We start from the raw sequence: 23,080 nt of genomic DNA, 5'->3' as shown, positions 1-23,080 counted from the left end.
CGCCCGGCCGGCTCCAGCCCAGATTAGCTGAGCTGGAGAGTGATGGTCACCGCACTGTCTGTCTCTCTCTTTTTTCCTTCTCTATTTCTCTCTTGCTCTCATTTTCCTTCATCACCTCTCCATCTCCCTCTCTCTGTATCTGTCTGTCTATGTGTCCGTCCCCGCTCCTCTCAGGGGGTAAACACAGCTGGACTCCTCTATGCCCCGTAGCCACTCAGCGGGCGAGGTCAGCAGGTCGTACGGTCACCGATGTGATTCAATTACTCACAATGAGCTGTGAGGGACTGCGGGGAGTTGTTTTGCTGGGTGGCCGGCCTCCTCGTATGGAGCTAGTAAACTGTCAGCCGACCCCAGGGGAGGAACAGTGACATCTCTGACCTTTAACCAAGACACTGCAGTAAAACCGTGACCAGATCTGGGACGAGAGGACGGGAAAAGGGGCATCTTGAGCCAATCTGGTCTTGTCAGTGTTACTACATACCGCCTCAGGTTACACAATCACAGGTCATCGTCTGTTTGTGCTGCAACATGTGGTGCAATAGGAAATGCTTTGAGATAATGTGGAAGCAATCACTCCAAGTAATCACTCCAGAGTTTATTAGCATTGGAAACAAGTGAAATTATGTCACGGCATTTGCAGATTTTTTTCACTTGTTTTAGGAAAAATATGATTTAAGACTCATCATTAGATTAAATACATATGTACACTTTCTGAGTTGATCTGCATCTTCCGCTGCCTTGGCTTTCTCTTTCTGTGTTTAAGGCGGTCGAGGCCTCAAAACGTCTCTCTCCCTGCATCTCCGCTCAGCAAATTCCGTCAATAATTCAATTTTCTTCTGCCTCCATCGCAGGTTTTCCAAGGCAACACCAACCCAACAGACGTTACCAAGACGATGCTGCCCAAACCCACGCTGACGCGCTTCGTCCGGGTCCGTCCCGTTACCTGGGAAACAGGCATCGCGCTGCGCTTCGAGGTGTACGGGTGTAAGATATCAGGTTAGTGCTGCTGAGACCCCTGCTGATACATACCTACACACACTCCAGCTCTATGTTTTATCGAGCCTGCCATTGAAAACACCGTTACCAGCTAGTTTCCAATTAAATACGGGCCAATTTCAAATGCATTCACCAGATGAGATTATACTCAAAATAAAAAGGGATCATTTCTGCTTGTGTTCCTTTGTGCCGTTGGTTTGACTCCTTTTCTTGTTGCAACCTGGCTGCTATTTCCCCTCCTGGCCCCAGCAGCAGAAACACCTTACCTCTGTCAAGCATGAGAACCTAGCTGTCTACGAGAGTCCTCCTCTAAGGCTAAAGCAAGCTGCTGCATAATGGAGGAGTGGCACATGAAGGGGGGATTACGTATTTATGTTACCTGATGTTTAGATGTACCTCATTCAATATGAATGGAACCAACAGCTGGCAGGCACACAGGCAGAGCTGGGGCCTTGTGGGCTGTATGCACACATGCTCTCTCTCTCTCTCTCTCTCTCTCTCCCTCTCTTTCTCTTTGTGGTCTATCTCTTCTCCTCCCATCCCTCCATAGTGCCAGCTCCCCTGCTGGTCTGGTCTCACCCTCCTATCCAGCCCCAGTCTGCTGTCTTCTGGCTACAGAGCTTTGGTTGTGGCAAAAGCTCATATCATCTCTGCCTCTTTGTCAATACTGTTATTTTAATGAGAGGGGTGGGTGTATGTGTGTGTGTGTGTGTGTGTGTGTGTGTGGTTCACTTTCATCTGCGTGTGTATGTTTGTCAGCACATCTGTCCGTGTCTCTATGGGTTTATGAGCATGTGTATTGAATGTTTATTAGTGTTTGCGCTGTGGTGCAGTGTGCATTAGGCACAGCATTGTGTTTGCATGTGTGCTCTTATACTTTTATTCTTGTGAGGAAAAGGATTATCACAAGGACAGAGAGATGAGGAAAATCCTTTTTTGGTCCTCACTTCTACAAGGGTTTAGCTGAGGATTAAGAATTGGGTTTAGAGTTTGTAAGGTCACATCCATGTAGTGTTACACAGTCACGCATTACATACGTGTAGCTGTGCATGTCAGGGCAGAGGGCATTGTGGGTACAGCAGGGTTACAGCTGGGGCGTGTGTTTTGGGCTGACGACCAGACCGCTGCACAGAGCGTAAACACATCACAGGAACGGAGGCACCGCAGGGCCTCCACGGTGACGTCAGCACCCCTTGGTGCTCTGAAGACACTGCCAGCTCCACTAGATGCTAGCGACACAGTCAGGGAGAGAGAGAGAGAGAGAGAGAGAGAGAGAGAGAGAAGCTGTGAGCTTGAGTGCCGCATAAACTCCTTGACTCACTCTGTCCTACCTTGAATTATGAATCCCTGAGACAAGAAATTCAAAAAGAGCTTCTGTTGGAAGAAGCACTGAGAGCTTTTTAGTGTCTCTTCGCTTTTTCTGAGAGACGCTGCCATGGTTCCAACCAACCAAAAAACCGCATCGAAAAGCCTTAGACAGAAAAGGCTTGACATGAAACAGTGAGGGTGTAGAGCTACAGGATGGAGAGCTAGACTTCAGAGGAAAGGCGGAGGTAGACCCCAGAATGCTCCAATATGTATTTGGTAAATCATTGTGGTCAGCACCACGTGTGTCGCGTGCCTCTGCCGATACATGCAGCTACTCATTAATAACCCCCACCGCCCTGTTGTTTGTAAATAAGCCAGGGTGTGTGTATGTGTGTTTGTGATCCACCACCGATGCTCCACCCAAACTCTCATCTCTGAGTATCGCCATCAACACACACACATGTTCCTCTGGGTGTGTCGTTGCGTGCATGCCATCCCTAACCTTCTCCGATCGCAGCTGAAGTCCATTAACAGCTCCAGATGACCCGGGGAGTTCACCCGGTGTCTAAACCCAGATCGCTCGCGCATACACATACAATCTCACTCACACACACCTCTCTTTCATATCCCCCGACATCAAAGGCGGTCAGTGTGCAGTGGAGTGCCTTAGCTTTGCTCCGCCAGGGGCTAGCTCCTCTGATCACACTCAAACAGATCTTGGCAGAGGACGAAAGAAAGAGGGAGAAAGACCCTGAATACAGCAGAGAGTCTTCCGCACCGCCAGCGTTTGTTCCTCGAGTTCGGATTTGGACTCTTCTACTCCTCGGAGAGAAACGCAGGACCAGGGATTCGTCTCACGGGTCTGCATAGGAGCTGTTTAAGATAACCAGAAAGGGAGACGAGTCTGAATGAGGCCTTGTTCTCCGAGTCTTCGCTCTCTTTTCCCAGATGCAGCGACGCTATTGAGTCCTGCAGCGGTACAGTGCACACTTTGTCTCACACAGACACAGAAGATGTAATAATGGCCAGTTTTATCCCTCCGTGGGAGCCAGATAGTAAATATGTTATTGCTTACTACAGGTCCTAGACTCAGTGTCTTTGGTTTAAGTGGAGGAACAAGTTTAGAAAGAGAGACAGACCAGAGACAGGCACTCAGGCATATCAGATTTACCGCAAATACAAGCTTCCAACTGGGAAAAACCTCCTAGTGGTAATTACAAGTACGACATGGGGGACTCTTCCACTTGTGTGTCAACGCAGGCGGCAAAACATGCCAGCAAATCCACCATCCTCCTTCTCTAGGTCTTTCAGAAGAAGATAATATTAGTTGATCATAAAATACCTTGTGATATCAAGAATGAGCACCACAACAATTGACCTTACTTAAGATGTCACCCATTCTTCCACTTATTCCGATATGAAATGATCGTAGCATCAGCCTGTTCACTATAACGGTTCAGTTACACTCTCGATATGCAGGGATGTGATCAAGACTCTAAGAGCAGGAGGGAAAAAAAAACAAAACAGCTGTCTCCCTTTGGAAATGAATGGGAGTCATGTGTCTAAGAATGCTGAAAATGACAGAAAATTAGGATAGGATAGGATCGGAAAGGTAGAATAAAAGGAGGAGAAGAAAGTGTGGACAGGAAACAATGAGGTGTTAAAAGACACGGTCCCACTGATGTTGACAGCTGTGGAGCAGAAGGTAGATGAGTGCAGCAGTAGAGAAATACAAAGAGAAGTGTGTGTTTGTGCGAGTGTGGGTGTGTGTGTGTGTATGGAGGGAGGAGGGGATAAGGGAGATGAAAAGAAAAGCACTCCCAGAATGCAGGAGGTGGAAGCACCAACCGAGAGGAGGGTTTTAATTGGCTGCCTAGAGACAATCGCTTCAGGCACAGGAATTAGTATGCACGAGATCTACAGAGAGAGAGAGAGATCACAGCAACATCACAAAGAGTTGCGGGAATTGTCCTCCTCACTTTGACTTTCACCATCACTCTCTCCCTGTTGCCCCCATATGAACCTCAAACTCGCCAAACTAGACTTTTGGCATGGTAAATGATGTTGAATATCAAGCCTTTGGATATAGATCAAGCCTTTGGTTGCTCATGCATATCTCATCCCTGCAGGTTTTCATTAGTTCTTATCAAAAACGAACAAGCTAACCCCCCTCTTCCTCTCCCTTTTCCCCCTCTTTCAGAGTACCCGTGCTCGGGCATGTTGGGCATGGTATCGGGCCTGATCACCGACTCCCAAATCACGGCGTCCTCCCATACGGACCGGAGCTGGGTGCCGGAGAACGCCCGCCTGCTGACCAGCCGGTCGGGGTGGACCCTGCTGCCCCAGCCCCAGCCCTTCACCAACGAGTGGCTGCAGGTGGACCTGGGTGAGGAGAAGCTGGTGAGGGGGATGATCATCCAGGGAGGGAAGCACCGCGAGAACAAAGTCTTCATGAAGAAGTTCCGCCTTGGCTATAGCAATAACGGCTCCGACTGGAGGATGGTGCTGGACGCCAACGGGAACAAGCCAAAGGTGAGAGCAGCAGGTCGGCTCGGTTAGCCAACCATTTCTTCTGTCATGCTGTTTTTCATGTACCAGAAAATGGCTTGGCTTGTGCCATAGTAGAACCCTTTATGATGCTGGAAAGAACCCTTGCATAATGCCTGAAATGTCCCAAATCAGCAGTGTCAAAATAACTTTTTAAGTGACACACTTGGTTTTATATTATTTTTTATTTTAACAAATCAGAACCACCTCCATAAACAAAAAGAACCCGAAGACTCTCGTTTGTAATGTAGGCAAAATGAGGGAGGGAAGTAATGGTGTGGTTTCTAACAAAAGCCAAAAAATAGGTATAACATTTTACCCTCAGTGTTGTGGAAAATTATTTGAATACATTCTTCTAAAAAAAGTCTCTCAGATACGCACCAACATTGATTCGGATTATGGCGCATTTAGTCAATTTTCGCAGGAGCGTTGCGCCCGGCAGTTGTGAGTCATTCAGCAGTCATTGCGAGTCAATTTCAGCAGTGCTTTGAATCACATTAGGATAAGCATCTCGAGACGTCTCCCCGAGTCCTTTCCCGGTTCCCTCTCTGTCTGATTTGTATTCTGCACAGCACACACTGTTCAAGCCCTTCAGTGGATAGTGAAACCTCTCCAGAGAGGAAGGAGGGGTGAAGGGAGGCAGGGGAAAGGAGGGGAGGAAAGAGGAGAGGGGAGAGGAGAGCAGAGGAGAGAACGTGCAACACAGAGAAGCGACCCCGGATCTATCTGCCAGTGTTGCTGCGCTTTGAACGTGTCACGTGTACGCAACCGCGTATGCGCGCACATACACACAAAGAATGCATACAAGCACACACACACAACCATACACACCTCCAAGAAGTGCGGCAAGAGCCCGTCCCCAATTACAAGCGTCCCTGACAGGGTATAAATCTGATCCAGATGGCCTGATGGTTGATTTATGAAGGGAGCCAGGAGGATCCATATCCCCCTGTCCTAGTTAGCCGCCTCTCTCCCCTTTCTCCTTGCCTAAGAGGTTCCCAGCATCTAAGGCGAACCAGGCTCCTTCACGTGATCACACCCATTAATCCACTTCCATCAATCCTCCATCTCCTCCTTCGCCTGCTTCTCTCTCTCTCTCTCCTTTCCCCCCCTTTCCTCCTCTCATTTTTCATTTATTCCTCCAGTAGAGGAGGATCTGAGGCAGAGTGGAAGGAGCTGAAGTTGCCTTTGACAGAGGTATATGTCATGCTGTCTCTGCCACTGGCCCCCTGCGTCAGTCGCCTAAGCAGCGCTTTAGATGTCAGCAAGACGAGAGAGATCTGGTCATCTTCTGTTGTTTCCCAACATCCCTCTATCTACCCGCCACCCGCCACCCCCCCACCCTCCACCTCCACCCCTCTGCTGGTTTTTCAGAAGGCAGGAATAAGTCTGCCTCGGGGTGTCTGCGTTTGGAGAGCTATATCAGTCAAACTCGCGACTGCAATGACATTATCTGCAATATTGTGCTTTATGTCTTTTTTTTCCACTCACTCTACTCTTTCCTCTCTCTCTCCTTCCCTCCTTTTCTTTGTCAGATATTTGAGGGGAATATGAACTACGATACTCCCGAGCTGAGGACGGTGGAGCCTCTGCTGACCCGTTTCGTCAGAATCTACCCGGAGAGGGCCACTCCTGCCGGGATGGGCCTGCGACTCGAGCTCCTGGGCTGCGAGATCGAAGGTACGGTGCACTGGGACCTCATTTAGGCCCTGCTATTAGAATGCGATCCGGGTGATGACCCATCTGATCATGCTCTTGCATTTACACCAGGTATTTATAGGAGTTCTCGTTCACATTTCTACCCGCGGCCTCTACCCAAGTTGGCGACGTTTCTACCCCACGGTGATGACATTTCTACTGACGCAATTACCCTCGATGAACTTTCCACCCATGGCGATGACATTTATACCTGCGATGACAACATTTATGATTATTTTATTGTCTGATTGCGTGTCTTGCGTCACTTAGGCACAATACACTCATTCACGGACTGCATGTGCCTGTATACACATCTGACATGCATGATAACACGTGTCTTCGTGCACGCACAGACACGCACAGGTGAGCCATCTATCATCCAGGGTAATGACATGTGAGTAAGTAGCGTGCACTTGATGCCTTTGCCCTGCTCGGGGGTATTTAAAGATGTGCGTGAGGATTCCCTATGTTGAGCCAACAGCTGTCCAGCTCCTGCTCTTTATCCCTACAAGGGACAGTTGTCTTGTCTCCCCGTTACATCAAAGCAGCCCCCATAGCAGAGCCACTCCTAGAGGGGATCAAATGAAAGCCCACCTGGCCCAGTAGGATTATTGCAGCCTTGCCCCCATCACACTCATCCCAACTCCTGCCCGTCTTTCTTCTTTCATAGGACCGCACGCACACTTAAAGTCTTCGCGGCACTCTCGCTATCTCTAAAATTACCCCTATTTTTTCCTCTCTCTTTATCTGCCGCTCTCTCAAAGCTCATCTAGAGTAGAAACAGCTCAGCGATATAAGAGTGTGCTGTAGCGGGCTAGCCCTAAGTGGATTTACATATTGGATTTCAGGGGGGCAGTGGGCCCATTCGGTTGTAAGCCTCATGGACTCCCACTGGGAGCTTTAGTCAGATGATAATGCTTGTTTTCAGTGTTAATGCCAAACACACACACATACACACACAGAGCAACCGCAATCACCCTGCCAAACATGTGGTTACAGGCATGTATACACAATCACGCACATACGCAGGTGCTTGTACTAGTACAGTGTGTGTGTTTGTGTGTGTGTGTGTGTGCCTAGCCATAGTAGGAGGGCTAAATCCTCATTTCTGTGCGGAGCTCCCCTGATGCAGCGCTGACCCCATCCCTGACCTTCCCCACCCTGAATCTGACAGGGGCTGATCTGCCTCATATTTCATCTAGCAGAGGGAGAGAGAGAGGGAGACCGCCGGCTCACACACACTCTCTCTCGCACACACACACACACACAAGAACACACACATACACATACATTTTTCACGCATTTTTTTACCTCGATCTGTCTCTGCCTTTCTCTCTCTCTACCTCCCTCCCTCCCTCCCGCCTCTTTCTGCTTTGCCTCCCTCTGTACTGGGGAAGCCCGTTCATTACTTCTGTCAGCGTAAACACACACAAACACACACACACCGCAGGACGGCTGTGTGGCAGCGGAGCGTGGAATGGATCTCGGGCCTTGCCCACATCCAAGTGTAGCGGGCCATAATGATAGGCCGCTGTGGCAGCCAGGGGCCCTGCCTATAGCCAATCCCAAGCCCTGTTTCTCCATCTCCAAGCATCAGCCGCCCAAGCCCCAAGCACCAGGCTTTAGCTTCAGCTCTATTTATACACCCAAACCTCCACAGCTTGATAAAAGGAGGGATGCTAATAGCTCAAGCCCAGATGAGAGCCCAGATTGAAACCAATTTCGTGACAGTGGGAGGAGCACGGCGAGCTTGTATACAGTTTTGGGGGCGTTTTCACACCTGGTTTGTTTTGAGCAGTTATTTCAAACCCTGGAACGGTTTCCCCCTTAGTTCAGCTCATTTGGCCATATGCGAACACAGCAATCAGGTGCAGACCCAATCAGACCGAGACCTTGTTGAGAGGGTGGTCTTGGTGAGTTTGTGATCAGACAGTGATCCGACCACACTACAGGAACGTACAAATGTGATGATCCACAGACATAGCCGATGCTGATGCTCCATGTTTGCTTACCTTTTCTGATCAATGACTAAAATTATGGTTGATAAATGATGGTTTGCTTGAATGTTTAACCGGAGGTTTAACCTATGTTGTCTGCTCTGTCTCTCCTTCTCCCTCTCCACAGCTCCCACTCTCCCTCCTACCACACCGATTCCCAGCACCACTCCGTCGGACGAGTGCGACGACGACCAGGCGAGCTGCCACAGCGGCACAGGTGATGACTACGACGTGACAGGTGCTAACATCGCCCTCATGAGACTGCAACCTTAACTAACTAACCCCCCACCCCCCCCCCTAACCCCCAACCCCCAACCCCTAACCCCCAACCCCTACACAACCCATCTTCTGCCCTGGCTCACACTCAATCTGCTCCTCTTGATTTGATACCACCGCCGCTCTCCCCAGCCTCACCGCTCTCTGCCCCCGCTTGATTCGATACCGCAACTAATCTGCCATCTACCGTGCACACTCGGGCGCACACGTGCACGCGCCCGCGCGCATACACACAGGCAGCCGTGGCTCTAATTACCTGCACCTGTAGCCCTCCTTCCCCCTTCACCATCCATCCACTCTTACCTCCACCTCTGCACAGTCACAGGAGAGGATTATCTCACTTGCACCACAGATCGCACACACACACACACACACACACACACCTGCTTCTAAACCTAACTAACTACAGCCGACTCTGTCCCCCTCCCCTTCCTTTCATCTCTCACCTGCCTTGTCCTCCTCCTCCCCCTTCTACCTCCTCCTCTTGGCCTCGTTCCCCACTAACCCAGTAACCCTCTGAGCCTGCGCCGCTGCCTGCACTCCCCGCTAACCAGCAGTCTCCAATGATGAGCATGGCACCGTCTCAGTCACATGTTTTAAATGTACTGCATAAGTGCTTGATGAGAGATATACATAGACAGGGGAAATGTATCCACTGGCACCTGTCAGAATGAGGAGATAAGGCATGTGTTGATGAGCCAATCCTAGCTAGCATGGATAGATTCAGTGCATGGGTTTATTTACTGAGAGTGTAGAGGCTAGACTCTATGCCAGGCTAGGCTAACTGTGCTAATGTGTTGCATTGTGGCAGGTGGCACCACGATGCCAGAGACCACTACTGCTGAAGTGGACACCATCCCAGGTGAGCATTCACAGTTTTTCTCAGTTCTCAGTACAATAGACGGTGCATACAATTTAAACGTATGCCTTTTTTCATCATGGATTACTCTCACCTCATCTCACTATAATAAATGTGGATTGTTGCACGCCAATCAGAGCGACTGTTAAAATGCCAAGGTTTGTTTTGTATTCATTTCCATGGATTTATACAAGATCATGCCTCAGTTAATGATTGCCAGCTCAAGCCGGGCTCTGCTGTGATGTGTGTGTGTTATTAAAGCTGATGATATGGACCTGAGAGGCTCCGGCTGACAGGGTGAGGGAGGTTGCGTGATGCAGGCCTAGCTGATGATTAGCACTGGGGCTCTGCTGCTGCCTTCTCAGCATAATCACTAATCACTGGGCCGACACAGACACACACATATACACACACACACACAACACAGGAAAGCACGATGCAAATGACCATAGGAGATTAGGTGTGCGTTCGGGCACATGCACGGGCACAAATACACACACACGCAGACACAAAGACACACACACATAGCGCTGTCTCCTATAGTGAGCTGATGAGGCAGCAGCCAGCTGAGAGGCTATGCCCCAGTCTGACCTTGGCTAATGGGCCATAGGCTCCACCCAGCCCCCTCACTCTATCAGCAGGCTCTCTGGTCTGTCTGCGGTCTACCGGGGCACAGCTATGATAATAGATGAGAATGAGAGCCGAGGTGCAGGTGTGTGTGTGTGTTTGTGTGCATGTGAACATAAGTAAGTGTCTGTGAGTGAGCACTTATCCGTCTGATTTTCCATGTTAAGGGTCTCAAGCCATGCATGCTAATCAGCTCTGTGTATATGTGTGTGTGGGTGTGTGTGGGTGTGTGCATGCACCCGAGAGATGTAGTTTCCATTGGCATATGGCATAAAAAAAAATGTCCTCCTTTTCATCGAATGGCCGAGTGAGTCATGTGGCTGCTCATCTTATCCAGAGCTTGTCAGTAGCCTCAGTCAAAGTCTCCTAAGAATGGAAATAAAAACCCAAAGCCATTTTAATTGGGAATGGGATTTCTTTAAAAAAAAAAAAAGTGGCCCTACGCCTGAAATGTGGTTCCACATGGGAATTCCATCCTTTGTGTTTAATGGGTAAATAGAGTCGCCGCCTGCAGAAGCTAGTTAAAACCTTCCCATTATTAAAGGGAATATTGGCTCATATTTTCTGTCCTTTGGAGGGCCGCCCCGCTCCGTCTCTAAAGGCATCTCATTCTGGAGTTTGAGGCCATAGCTTACATCCCAAACATCCCTCTCCCTTGTGTTCCTTGGAAGTCTTTCTTTATCCAATTTGAAAAGCGAAACTCGCCGTAGTCCAAGCTCTCACACATTTCTTTCCTCTACGGAGCCTTTTTCAGCGCGGCATGTGTCTGTGGGGGATTGTGTTGGTGGAACGGGGGCCTTCACTGCAACTATAGCTGTCTTTAAACCTCGAGTCCCCGCTCTCATTAAAATCCTCAGCTCTCTGTGGGTTGCTGTGAATGCTGCTTTTTCAACTGGACATGATGTCCGGACCCCATCTTCCTCCCTCTCTCTCTCTCTATCCGCGTCTCTGCCATCTCCCTTCTTAGTGTCACTCCATACCTTCTTTTATAAGCCGTGTTGCGTTTATTAAAGGAGATCATTAACTAGAGCTAAGATATATGGTCTGCATGAGGTCTAAGCTGTCGGTTCCCTCTCTTTCTCTTGTCAGGGCCGTACCTCCCTCCCTCCCTCCTCCTTCTGTCTGTTTCTCCCTCCTGAGTTGGCTGTTTCATCTCCCCTCCAGCTGTGGGACTCTGGGCTTCAGTCCCGCAGTTCTTTGCTGCCCTCTAGTGCTTGTAGACTATAAGGATGAGTGGCTGAAGCCCTCAAGCCTAGCCTGCAGTAATATCATGACAGGCCCTTGGGTCATTGTTACAGTAAAGCTCAGAGCTCTTGGCAATTTCCCCCTTTTTAATAGGAGAGCAGCGACTCATTTCACTATTCTGGCCAGGGATCTCATTTATTTTATTTGAATACTTATTGCATATGAAGATAGTGATGATGACAGCAACAATGATCCAGAAGATACATTTAATCTGATCCAATATCTCCTCTGACACCTTTTTGGACCCTGACCTTAACCTTCGATGTCGTTGCAGCTTTCGTGTGGTTTGCCTGTGACTTCGGCTGGGCCAACGACCCGTCCTTCTGCAGCTGGACATCAGAAGATACCGGCTCTAGGTGGCAGATCCAGTCCAGCGGAACCCCCACCCTCAACACTGGACCCAACATGGACCACACAGGTGAGGGCCTCTAGACTCTTATTGTAAGGCCAATTCAGCTTGGCCTTACAATAAATGCATGACCTCCGAATTGGATACGTAAGGTGCATTGATGCAGCAGATACTGAAAACAGCCTCTGCTGTGAAATATCTCTTTCGATTAACAGAAAGTCTAGAGTCTAGGAGCGTTTCTCTGTCAGTAATTCAAATGCATTTATCCGGTAGGTGGATCGGGGAACTTCATCTACACGTTAGCAACAGGTCCCCAGGAGACCGAGGTGGCCCGGCTGGTCAGTCCCATGGTCAGCTCCCCCGACTCGGACCTGTGCGTGTCCTTCTGGTACCACATGTTCGGGCCGCACATCGGCACTCTGCACATCAAGCAACGCAAGCAGACCGTGGAAGGACCGGCTGACGTCCTGCTGTGGACCGTCAGCGGTCACCAAGGCAACCGCTGGCGGGAGGGGCGCGTCCTTGTGCCGCACTCCAACAAACCCTATCAGGTAAATCAAAGACTGCCAAGATTTTAGTATGGTCCGAATAAACCATCCATGTATTTAATGGAAGATATGTGCAACAGGAGGCCATATTCCGCAGCTTTTCCATTGACACCAACACATAGAGATCAGATTTTGTTCTGCATTTTTGTCTTCGTGATGACATTTGTGATACCCAGAAATAGAATAGATGATAGAAATAGTGAGAGCTCCTGCTTCTTCCTCCCCTTTGGGTAAATTAAAGGCTTGGATGGATCAATGATGAAACAGTCAGGAAGACAATAACTGAGTAGATACAGTATGGTGCCGTTTGATGCTTTATTTTGTTAGTTCACCACTGTGACATTCAAGAAGTAAGGTTGTTGAAAGCTCACTCTGTGTTGTTTTTTTTTCAAGGTGGTGATTGAAGGGCTGGTGGAGAGAAAGAGCTGGGGAGACATTGCTGTGGATGACATTAAGATCCTTGATGGCCTCAGCATGACTGACTGCAAAGGTAAGGGTTGTTGTGCGCAGTTACAATGCCTCCAGTCCAGTCCCTGACCTGGAATCGGACTCTATTGACCACTATTCACTCTATTCCCACTGTGTTTTGTTGTGGTGTTGAGTTCAATTCGACTCTCTCTTTGAATAGATCCGGACGTACCCACTGAGCCCATGCTGCCGGAGGACCGCTTCAATGAAATCAGTAAGTCATTTCTTAGGGAGAGTTTATTTTGGGTGGGTGGGGTTAAATGTCAGAGAACAAAGAAGGGAATTCCTTATTAGTTTTGACTGTATACCTTAAAAATCAGGTACTATAGAAAATGGTATTGATATATGTACCAACTTGAAGCTAGAAAAGCACGATGCCTAAAGTGCAAATGCATTGTATAGCCATATTTTTGCATTTGCATTTTTACCTTTTCAACTATCAGCTTGAATAAATATTTTCCTTTTTGCATCAGAAGTGGTTCCTCTCCCCTTATTTTTCTAGTATTTTGCCTTCTTGGGAACACTTCACTCTTCTCCAAACCCTTCACGGTTGCACTTTTCTTGCATCACATATATCTCCATCTTACCTCGCTTCTCACTCTCCTTTTCTGGTTGTCTCTCTCTCTTCCAGTTGAGGAGAGCACCGACTACCCGGACATCGTGGAGAGCAACGAGATCAGCGGGCCGGGCAACATGCTGAAGACGCTGGACCCCATCCTCATCACCATCATCGCCATGTCCGCCCTGGGGGTCTTCCTGGGCGCCATCTGCGGCGTGGTCCTCTACTGCGCCTGCTCGCACGGCGGCATGTCCGACAGGAACTTATCAGCCCTGGAGAACTATAACTTTGAGCTGGTGGACGGCGTCAAGCTAAAGAAAGACAAACTCAACGTACAGAACTCGTACTCGGAGGCGTGAGATGGGAGAGAGTGCGTTCGTGTGACTGGGCGACGTGCAGAGCGTGCACAAGACTGACTGTAGGCATATCCTCTCGTATATCCGTGAGTAGGCGGGCTCAATGGACTGTCAACGCCCTAAACTCGCCGGATGAGGGACAGGTTCAGGAACCAATGGGAGGTTTGGACTGATCCACGCTTTTCTCAGGAGCTGCAGTAAAAAGAACCTACCAGTAGGGGACACTGTGTACAAAATAAATACAGAAAAAAATATGTACAGATGATTTAGATGATATTTTAATTTTCTATTTTGATTTTCATTCATTTTTACAATCGGATGCTGGTGTTGAGACCAATTTATTATAATGTTTAAAGTATTTATCGTTTTCTGGGAGGAAACCTTTTTTATTATCAGTTCATGAAGGCTGTTGTTTATTTTCGTGTTTTGAAAGAGACGTATCAAAATCCTAAGTGAACCATATCTGGCAAAACTGTAGATTTGCCCCATGGTGTGGCATACAGGGTGTGCCCATAACCCATAAACCCCGATACATGTACCCTTTCCCCCTTGACTCCTATCTCTCTAAAGTGAGGGTCCCATCCATGGCAATGTATGGTTCTGACAGTGCCTTTAGTACATCTTTGTTGGCCTCCTCTGTTGATTTGGGTGTTTTTTTAATGCTTAAGTTATGATGACAGGAAACAGGGGCACATTATCTGAAAAATATCTGCAAAACAGGATCCAATCCATCACAGCGCTTTGTTTGTTTCGTTTCGTTCTTTTCTGTCCAAAACCCACATACTGTAAATAAGTTTTAATATATTTTATTGCCCTTTTTAAAGAAAGTAAAAAGGAAAAAAGCTGCAGTATCCCTTTTTTCATGGGTTGTGTGTGTGTAAATACAATCGTCTGACTGTTTTGTGGAAGGTGCAGTGTTATGGTTTCAATTTTAGATTTCTTTTGCTCGGAAGAGCCCAATTTGTGTGACGCCGGTGTTACGGCGATTTCAGTGCGCATTCAAGCCATCTGTCATCAAAAACGCCCACTTCACAACAACACCCAAGGACTAATGAGTCAAAAGGCAACAAAAGAAAACAATTCATATAATGAACTCACGGCAATTAAGCATCTCTCTCTTTTTCTCCCTCGCACTCAGTCTTTTTCCTCACCCGATCTCTGCTGTGTGAGCCCAATACGTTTCACACAGCCTCAAACACCTTAACATTGCTCATATCAATGGCAGAGGAGGTAGTAAAAAGTGTAAAATGTCTGCCAGCATACCAAAAAAAATCAATCATCATTGCTTTGCTTTAGCTAAGGACTAGACTAGTTGGTCACCTCCAAATGTCACTGTGGATTGTTCACTGAAGAAGTGCTATCTGGACAATGCAGCTTGAATGCACTTTGTCACTGAATCCCTCATTGTGGGAGTCTGTTAAAGGGGAGGGGAGGGAGGGGGGCGGTAAACACACTAACTGAAGAATGGTGCTATCATTACTCCAGCCGGACACACGTAACTCATGATAACCCAGTTTGTATTGTTCACATGCTGTATTGTAGCTTAACGGCCTTTTTCGGGGGCCGCAAAGAGTTTTTACGTGTTTCACGTGTAGCAGCCATACCGTTGCGATGTCAGAGCTGATGTCATTAGGAAGGGACACCGGTTACAGCGGGGGGATCGAGTGGCGTCACCTGAATCAGGTCACCTGGCCTCCCACGTGGCTTTACCAAAGGATGGTCGCCCCCTTTCTTGTTTGTTGGGGGTTCCAACACACAACTGCTATACACAGTCATCGCTCACTACGACTGAAGATGAAAAAAAAAACGGACTCTTCGCTTTGCCCTGTCAGACCCCCCCTCCCCCTCCCCCTCCCCCCCCAGAGACAACCAAGAGGGGGAACGACAGGACGACTGTAGAAAAAGAGCAATGTGCGACCGTCTGTTTTTCTATCTATTTTTAAGCTTAAAAAGAAGTGCATACGTCACCTCGATGTGAACTCTTCGAAATCTCTATTGAGACTCTTGTTTGCCATGTGATGGATGGGACAGTCCCACCGCGAGGGTTTTTGGACTACAAGGGGAAGGGACTCGGTGTGAACTCAGTATGAGATTGACAGTATCAGGACACGAGGGCCCATAGGACCCGGAGCTCAGTGGTTTTCGCACCACAACAATCAGAGACTTGATCCTGAGAAGGGGGATGACGTCTTTTTTCCATCAGTGTGCTTTGTATGTCATGTGCTGTGGTGAACACATTCTCAGCTTTGTTCATTTCAGATTGGACGTCCCGCGCTCTGCGACCCCCCCTCCACCGTACCGCCTGCTACCGCTTTCAGCTGTAGAGGACTGTAGCGAAGACAGCCGTCTGCTAAGCTAGAGAAAAAGGATACTGTAGCGTGGACTCAAAAGAAACAATGTTGCACTGATAAATATATTTAAGAAGTTTATGTGTTTATAGCGTTCATTTGCAAAAAAATGGAAAAGTCAAAAACACAAAAAACACGTGTTCATTTCTCTTTCATCTTTTTTATATATAGTTTCAGATTATGTGATATAATTCTGAAATGTAAAAAATATTGAGATGTTTTTCATTATTGAAAAAGGCATAACAGATTTTCCAACAGTAATGTCCCCCTCCCCTCCCCCCCCCCTCCATTTACCTGGCATATTATCGCTTCGTTTTGTACTGTCATTCAAATTTTGTGCAGATTTTTTTTTTTTTTTACAAGAACAACAAAAAAAGACTTTTATTTTCAATACTGCTTCTGTAATTTGCTGTTGTAGGAAAAAGATGAATAAACAGCAAGGCCTTAAAAAGCAATGGGAATGTTTGTGTTGTGACCCCCGACCCTAACCTCTGACCCCGGACTCCCATATCCTCCTGTTCCCATTCCAGTCTGATCTCCATCACAGCCGTGCTGCAGAGGGTTAGCTAGTAGCCTCATCGCTGCAATATGGAGGTCTACTGTACACAAGCAGCAGTCATACATCTGTTATTCGCATCGAAATGATGTGAAAGTAAGTACTAACGCAGCACAGCAGTGACGTAAACAAGAATCTTCTGTCTAGTCTTTGTCTCACAGCAGTTTCCAAAGATACAACTCAAATAAAGAGGTTTGGTTATTTTGCAGTTTCAGGGCAATAAAGTGCATTTGATAGATTCTATAGGAAGGAAAAGGCAGCTATTCTCCAGCTGATTTAGTCCAACACTGAGTAAAAGCGGTCAGCAGCACTTCTAATGTGACAAGACGGGTGAGTACTTGTGCCCAGATCTCCAAGCAGATGGAAACAACTGCAGCGAAGCCTCTAATGTGAGGCATCCCCACCTATTGGAGTGGTAAACAGCGGTGGAAATGATGGCATAGGGAGAAGGGCGGAGACTGACCACTAATGGGAAGCTGATGTGGCCGTCACTGAGGAGCTCAGCTGTTTTTGTGTTAGTCTGTCATTAGGCGAAATTACACTTAGTCTTCATTTTCACAGATTTTTCTGCGAGGGGTTAGTGAGGCCACATCTTAAAGTGTTGGTGTGTTACATTGGCACGGCACGGCCAATGGGTCTGTACTGTATATAGGAGTGTATGATGTTGTCTGTAGACTGTAGGATAACTAGGCAGAAACATTATTATTCCTTTCTGCACTCATGAAATTGACTGTATATTGCAGATCAGAAGATGAATGCAAAAGTAGAGAATGTCAACTCCTGATTGTGACAATTTCTTCTTAAACCATGTTAGATAAATAGCCGCTATGCTTAGTCCCCATAGTCTTAAGTAAGAGTACATATTTAGGCAAGTAAATGAAAGTCATATAAAGTCATTTGGTTGCATGCCCTTCATGCAAAATAACTACATGAGATTTGTAACCCCACCAGATTCGTATTATCTCCCTTTAAACTACTTAAACCGATAGGGATGGTTTTCCGGACAGTCCCAGACTAAAATGTGCTTTTAAACTGGATTAACAATAATTTGCTTTCTGGGTTGTAGATTGAAATAGTCCTAGATTTATCTTAATCTACTCTGATATTTGATCAGAGTTTCAGAACAAAGATAAGCGCTATTCCAGGACTAGTTTAAATTAATCTTCCAAGGAGGCAGGTTGAACTTCAGATTAATGCTGTTTGTCAGGGAAGACACAGTTTCCATCCCGTTTCTTTTCCAATTCCAATTTTTACATCCAATCCACTTTTTATGAGCATCCTCAGTCCAGAGCTGTTTGCACTCTACCTCACTACAACTACACTACAACACACAGGTTTTCAAATTAAAGTAATAATCCGCAATTTTTTCATATAAACAAATGTCCGTTTTGTTACTCTATCACCGATTGATACCATACAGTAGTGATTCAACTTATAGCCAGTTAATGCTTTAAAGCGTTTACATTTGCTGTTCTAAACACCTGTGAGTCTGTGTTTCCTGGGAAAGAACCTCTGCTGCACAGAAAGTGATGCGTTTTGTGCTTATGGAAGCAAAAAAACAGCTGTTTAAAAGAAATATGACAGTAGAATAAACCAAGAAGCCACAGTCTGCACTGAGTGTCTTTATTATTGCAGCATGTTGGGCCAGTGCCGACACTGAGTGCAAAAGTCATGACCGCTTATCACCAACAGTGTCGCCAAAATCAAGAAACACAAGAATCTGGCGGATCTAACTTAATCAAGGACTCCATAGTCCAGATGTAACTAATCTCAAATTAAGCTGTGCTGAAGAAAACCACTTTTTAAGCAGCGAGTAACTATTCTGAGTTAAGGCCTACTCCTGGCTCAGTCTAAACTCTGTCTGGGAAACCAGCCCATAATGTGGTATCTTGCGTAACAATACTTCTTAATAGGATTTCAGTTATAGCCAGCTTTAGTATGGACTCTCCCATAGAGCACTTTGGTACAGTGTGGAATAAGTGGATGACTCTGATGATGATTGGGTCCATCTCCAAGCCCTGAAGATAGAGTACCAGCCACAGACAATCCCCCTCCCACCAGCATGTCTCAAGCTACACAGGGCTGCTTCATCAATGGGGATCGTCAGTGTACCTGAAACTGACCCGAAATGATGGCCATATATTCATTTAGCAGCTAAAAAGGAATGGTGTGTGTGTCTTTTCTCACTGACTGTCTATGTAAGACAACACTGGTTATGAAACACCAATAACACGCTGTGAATGAGCTGTAAATTTCAGCCTGTATGAGATACAACAGTGTCTGTAGTTTTCTATATTGCCACTGGGTGGCTCAGTGGAGTGATGCAGATTCTTGTTCATTATTTGAAGCAGTACAAATTTCTCATTAACATCTTGTGATATGATTATAGTTTAACACAAGGCTGGCTCTACATAGGACACATAGCATCATACTTCATACATACAGGACACATAGCTTGCTAAATGATGGGGAATTCTACTGAAACCAATGGGTGTGCATTTTAACTGCTGCAGGCCACCAGTGCAAGTGTGGACAGTTCACTGTTTTTCCTGTCTACCTGATATCTTCAAAAGAACTAACCGGATGTCTTTGACAAATACTGAACTAGATATGACTACCAAAGGCAACTAACATTGTTTAATCTGGAATTGTACTTAGACTTGTACTTACACAATTGTATTATTCTTTTTTGTCATAACAATTACATTTGTTTATTCTGTATGAGCTTTTTATCATGGCTGACAGAATACATATATATATATATATATATATATATATATATATATATATATATATATATATATATATATATATATAAGTGAAATGTAGGCTTCATAACAAAGAACTATTGCTTTTAAAGCATTTGTCCTTCTTTCTGTGCAGTGACCAAAACAGACCACAGGGAGGCTCAAGAGTTCATAGAAGTACTGCCAACATAGTATTCTTCCACACTCCACAAATCATTCATTGATTATCTTAATGTATTACACATTTTGTCAGAAGTTTTAAGGTTCAATCCCTTGTGCAAATTCAACCAAGGGAGTCCAACTAGTGATACATTGGGCCTTTGTTCAATTCCAGATATAATACTTGGGAATAAGCATATAGACAATGACTATAATACTATAATAATACTATATAACAATACTATAATCTGTATAGGGGATGTCCTTATCACTATGGAACTTATTATAGCCATAAAAACCTATGTTCTTAACAATAGTACACAACTCTTGACCTTTAACAGGCTTAAATCTGTAATATTCCCATTTGGGCTTGAACTCTGGAATCACTGTTTGTGGCTTTATCATTTATATCAACACATTTTAATGGCTGTTTGTCTCCCTTGTCGCAAGTGATCGAAGAACTCTATCTAGTTTTTCCCTTACACAACCTTCTCCATGACAAAATACATTTTAATGGAGCATCCATAGGTGAAACAGATGCAGACAGCCAAGAGAGGGAACAGTTAACCATGAGTTGCCAGGTATTCTACATCTGGATAACATACAGTGAGTCTCAGGCCTCTGCTATGGTCTGTATCTCTTCTGACAGCATGTGTTAGATATCTGGCGGCCTGTTGGACACGCTGTACTTCTAAGATCTTATTCTTCTTCTTCAGTTCCACATAACCCTCTCTCTCTCTCTCTCTCTCTCTCTCTCTCTCTCTTTATTTGGACTTTTCACTCGCTCTGTGATATGATTCATTCAGGTGCTGCAACAATGTCTTGGCTCTTAGCAAATATTTGTGAAATATGATTCATATCCGTAAAATAACTGTTTCATCCAGGGCCGCTGCTAGGAATTCTGGGGGCCCACTGGCAAGATATGAACCCCACCCACCCACCCCCCCGTCCCTCTCTCTCTCTCTTTCTCTCTCTCTCACACACACACACACACACATACATTGATGCATGTAACTTTGTATCACCTCTCCTGTCTGGTCTCTTAATGAATAAAATCATAAAACTGCTGTATTTTTCATCGAAACAGAGTATAATGGCGCGCATACTGTACATGAGAACTATGTGGACAAGGGAGAAGGAGACGGAATGATTGTGGGCTTCCTGTCCAATTAAAGAGGGTCAGAGTTATACATGTAACCCATCTAGAGGGGTCCTGTCGTGGAGCGCAGGGAGATAAAAAGCTGCATTCCTTTGTAAACACTCCCTGGAGACTAAACAGGAACCCGGCATCTTCCGGACCCCATGTTTCTGTTCCTTCCAAAGCTTCCACCATTTCTCCAACGTCGAGGCGGAAATAACTTTCCTCCTCAAAGTTTAACGCAAATAAATACTGGCTGTCTCTGTGGTTTTCATTGAAGCTGATCCAGAATCATGCCACGGTTCTGCTCATTCTACATGACAGTGCTGTCGTGGAAAAAATGTAGCTGGTATTTGTCTTATTAGAAAGCTTTCATGGTGATTTCTCTGCTGAGATTCATGCTACCTTTGGCCTTTGATACCTTTGAAAACCACAAAAATACACGGCTGTCAATGCTTTCTTTTCTTCATTCCTTAGGAAAACATAGTTCTTCTTGCAGATTCATGTGTTTTGTCAGACAACAGCGATAAACTACTGGAAGGGGATTGATAACTGGGGTTGGTCTGGACTGTGTTCATAGATAATAATGATTTAAATCCAGCTCTGGGGAAAAAAATAGTGAATAACAGAAGGGAAAAAATGACTGAATGCCATTTTAAGAAATACAAACAAGGTTTTCATTCTTTAGCATTCGTAGCAGCCAGTAGTCACACCCTGCAGCCCACATGGAAACTATAGCAACTAATGAATTATTAATCATTAAACTTCAAGCTAAAAGAGAGAAATGCAGTTGAAGCAAAGGTTTTCAACAATGAATCTCATTTGCAAATATTCTACCCCTGTAGCTATATTCTAAATGAATCTTTTGAATTATATTTTTAGGGCAATGCTTAATTGCACATCAACCCATCATGAGGAAAAAACATCAGGAATGCTTCTCCTTATATAACTTATGTCAGCCTGATACTACTTACTACTATGTATTCTATGAATATACATGATTGATGTCGATCTACATGATGTATGTCAGTCTACAAAGGTGGATAAGCTTTATTCCCCATATAAAAAGCTGGGAAAACTGAGTTTAGGTCGGTTTGCCCTCCACTACTATGTTTGTTTTTGCCTCTGTCCTTTTCTTTTCTTGCGTAAACTTGTGTCTATGTCTTTTGGAAAAGTGCTATGCAATTAAAGTTGTTATTGTTATTATTATTATTATTATTATTATTATTAGAAGTAGTTGTAGTAGTAGTAGTAATAGTAGCCTAGTAGTAGAAGTAGTAGTAGCAGTAGTAGTAGTAGTAGTAGTAGTATTAAGACAATTATCATTGGTCATAATATATTTTATCCTCCCCAAAAGATTTCAACTTTAATAAATTTACAAACTGTTATAACGTGTAATTGACAGACATATTGGTGAACTGCTATCTGTATAAATAGACAATTATAACAGTGGGATTGTCCTCGAGCGGTGACGTGAGCAGGAGGATCAGACAGGATCTGCGTCAAGTGAGCCAGAGTTAGCCAGAATGATACCGGAAAACAGAAGATTTTGCTTTCAAAATAAAAGCATCTCCAATAAGGGTTGTGAGCGTGAATTTCTGACAGCTCTGTATACATAAAGTTTACAGTGTGTGTATACGGCAAGCACAAGGCATGTCAGTGGCTTATCTGCCTGACTTGACACCAGGTGCTGGAGGTCCCATTCCATATAATTTAGGGAATAATTGTGCCACTGCTGTGGGGTGAAACTGACTTTTTCAAGATTGCAGATAACATTTCTCCACGTTTTCTGATGTAGGATTTGTGATTGAATATTCCTTTTTGTATTTTTCCTCCACTATTTATAAAACATATATTAGCCTATATAGAATAAGAATAGTAAAGTCCATAGTCGTAGCTATCAAAGTGGAAACAATTTGTTTTTTTTTTATTGTTCCTTTTTTTCACCAAAAGTCATTTATATATAGGCTACGTATATGTGTAGCCTGCATGGTATATTGAGTAGGCTTATATGGCTATGGATATATGCAGTAAAATAACTTTATTTAAAAGTATACATTTTTATAAATGTATATATTTATAGTAGGCATAGCCTATCTATAGGCTTTTATGGCTATTTATTCATGTTGTGAAAAGGAACTTTTGTGGGCATAAAAGAGACTCCTTAAATATATTTTGTATTTTTAACTTCGGTACTTTGGATGATAACGTGTTCGTTTTATTTTGGGTTTTATTTTGAAAGTTGTAACCGGAAGTTCCATGCATTATTCTGTCTGGCTTGACAGCGGTCTGGCTCGGG

At 45.3% G+C, this 23,080-nt stretch overlaps 1 protein-coding gene across 2 annotated transcripts in view; it reads left to right on the top strand.

The window, feature by feature from the left end:
- The window catches only part of nrp1a (neuropilin 1a), a 66,266-nt gene extending 49,661 nt beyond the window's left edge, over positions 1–16,605 (top strand). Inside the window, exons 9-18 of one of the 2 annotated variants that reach the window (XM_071896911.2) lie at positions 852–996; positions 4,505–4,836; positions 6,387–6,531; positions 8,674–8,763; positions 9,634–9,684; positions 11,828–11,971; positions 12,176–12,453; positions 12,844–12,940; positions 13,079–13,132; positions 13,550–16,605. In XM_071896911.2, coding sequence (XP_071753012.1) covers positions 852–996; positions 4,505–4,836; positions 6,387–6,531; positions 8,674–8,763; positions 9,634–9,684; positions 11,828–11,971; positions 12,176–12,453; positions 12,844–12,940; positions 13,079–13,132; positions 13,550–13,836 — 1,623 coding nt within the window. In that variant the 3' untranslated portion in view covers positions 13,837–16,605. Of the gene's footprint in view, positions 1–851; positions 997–4,504; positions 4,837–6,386; positions 6,532–8,673; positions 8,785–9,633; positions 9,685–11,827; positions 11,972–12,175; positions 12,454–12,843; positions 12,941–13,078; positions 13,133–13,549 lie in introns of both variants that reach the window. The other variant, XM_071896908.2, reaches the window with a different exon arrangement.
- The last annotated feature ends 6,475 nt before the right edge of the window (positions 16,606–23,080 follow it).

The sequence above is a fragment of the Centroberyx gerrardi genome, chromosome 22 (assembly GCF_048128805.1).
Source record: "Centroberyx gerrardi isolate f3 chromosome 22, fCenGer3.hap1.cur.20231027, whole genome shotgun sequence".
NCBI classification, from domain to species: domain Eukaryota; kingdom Metazoa; phylum Chordata; class Actinopteri; order Beryciformes; family Berycidae; genus Centroberyx; species Centroberyx gerrardi.
The sequence above is the reverse complement of the archived record's forward strand: the minus strand, read 5'-3'. Positions and strand labels throughout refer to the sequence as shown.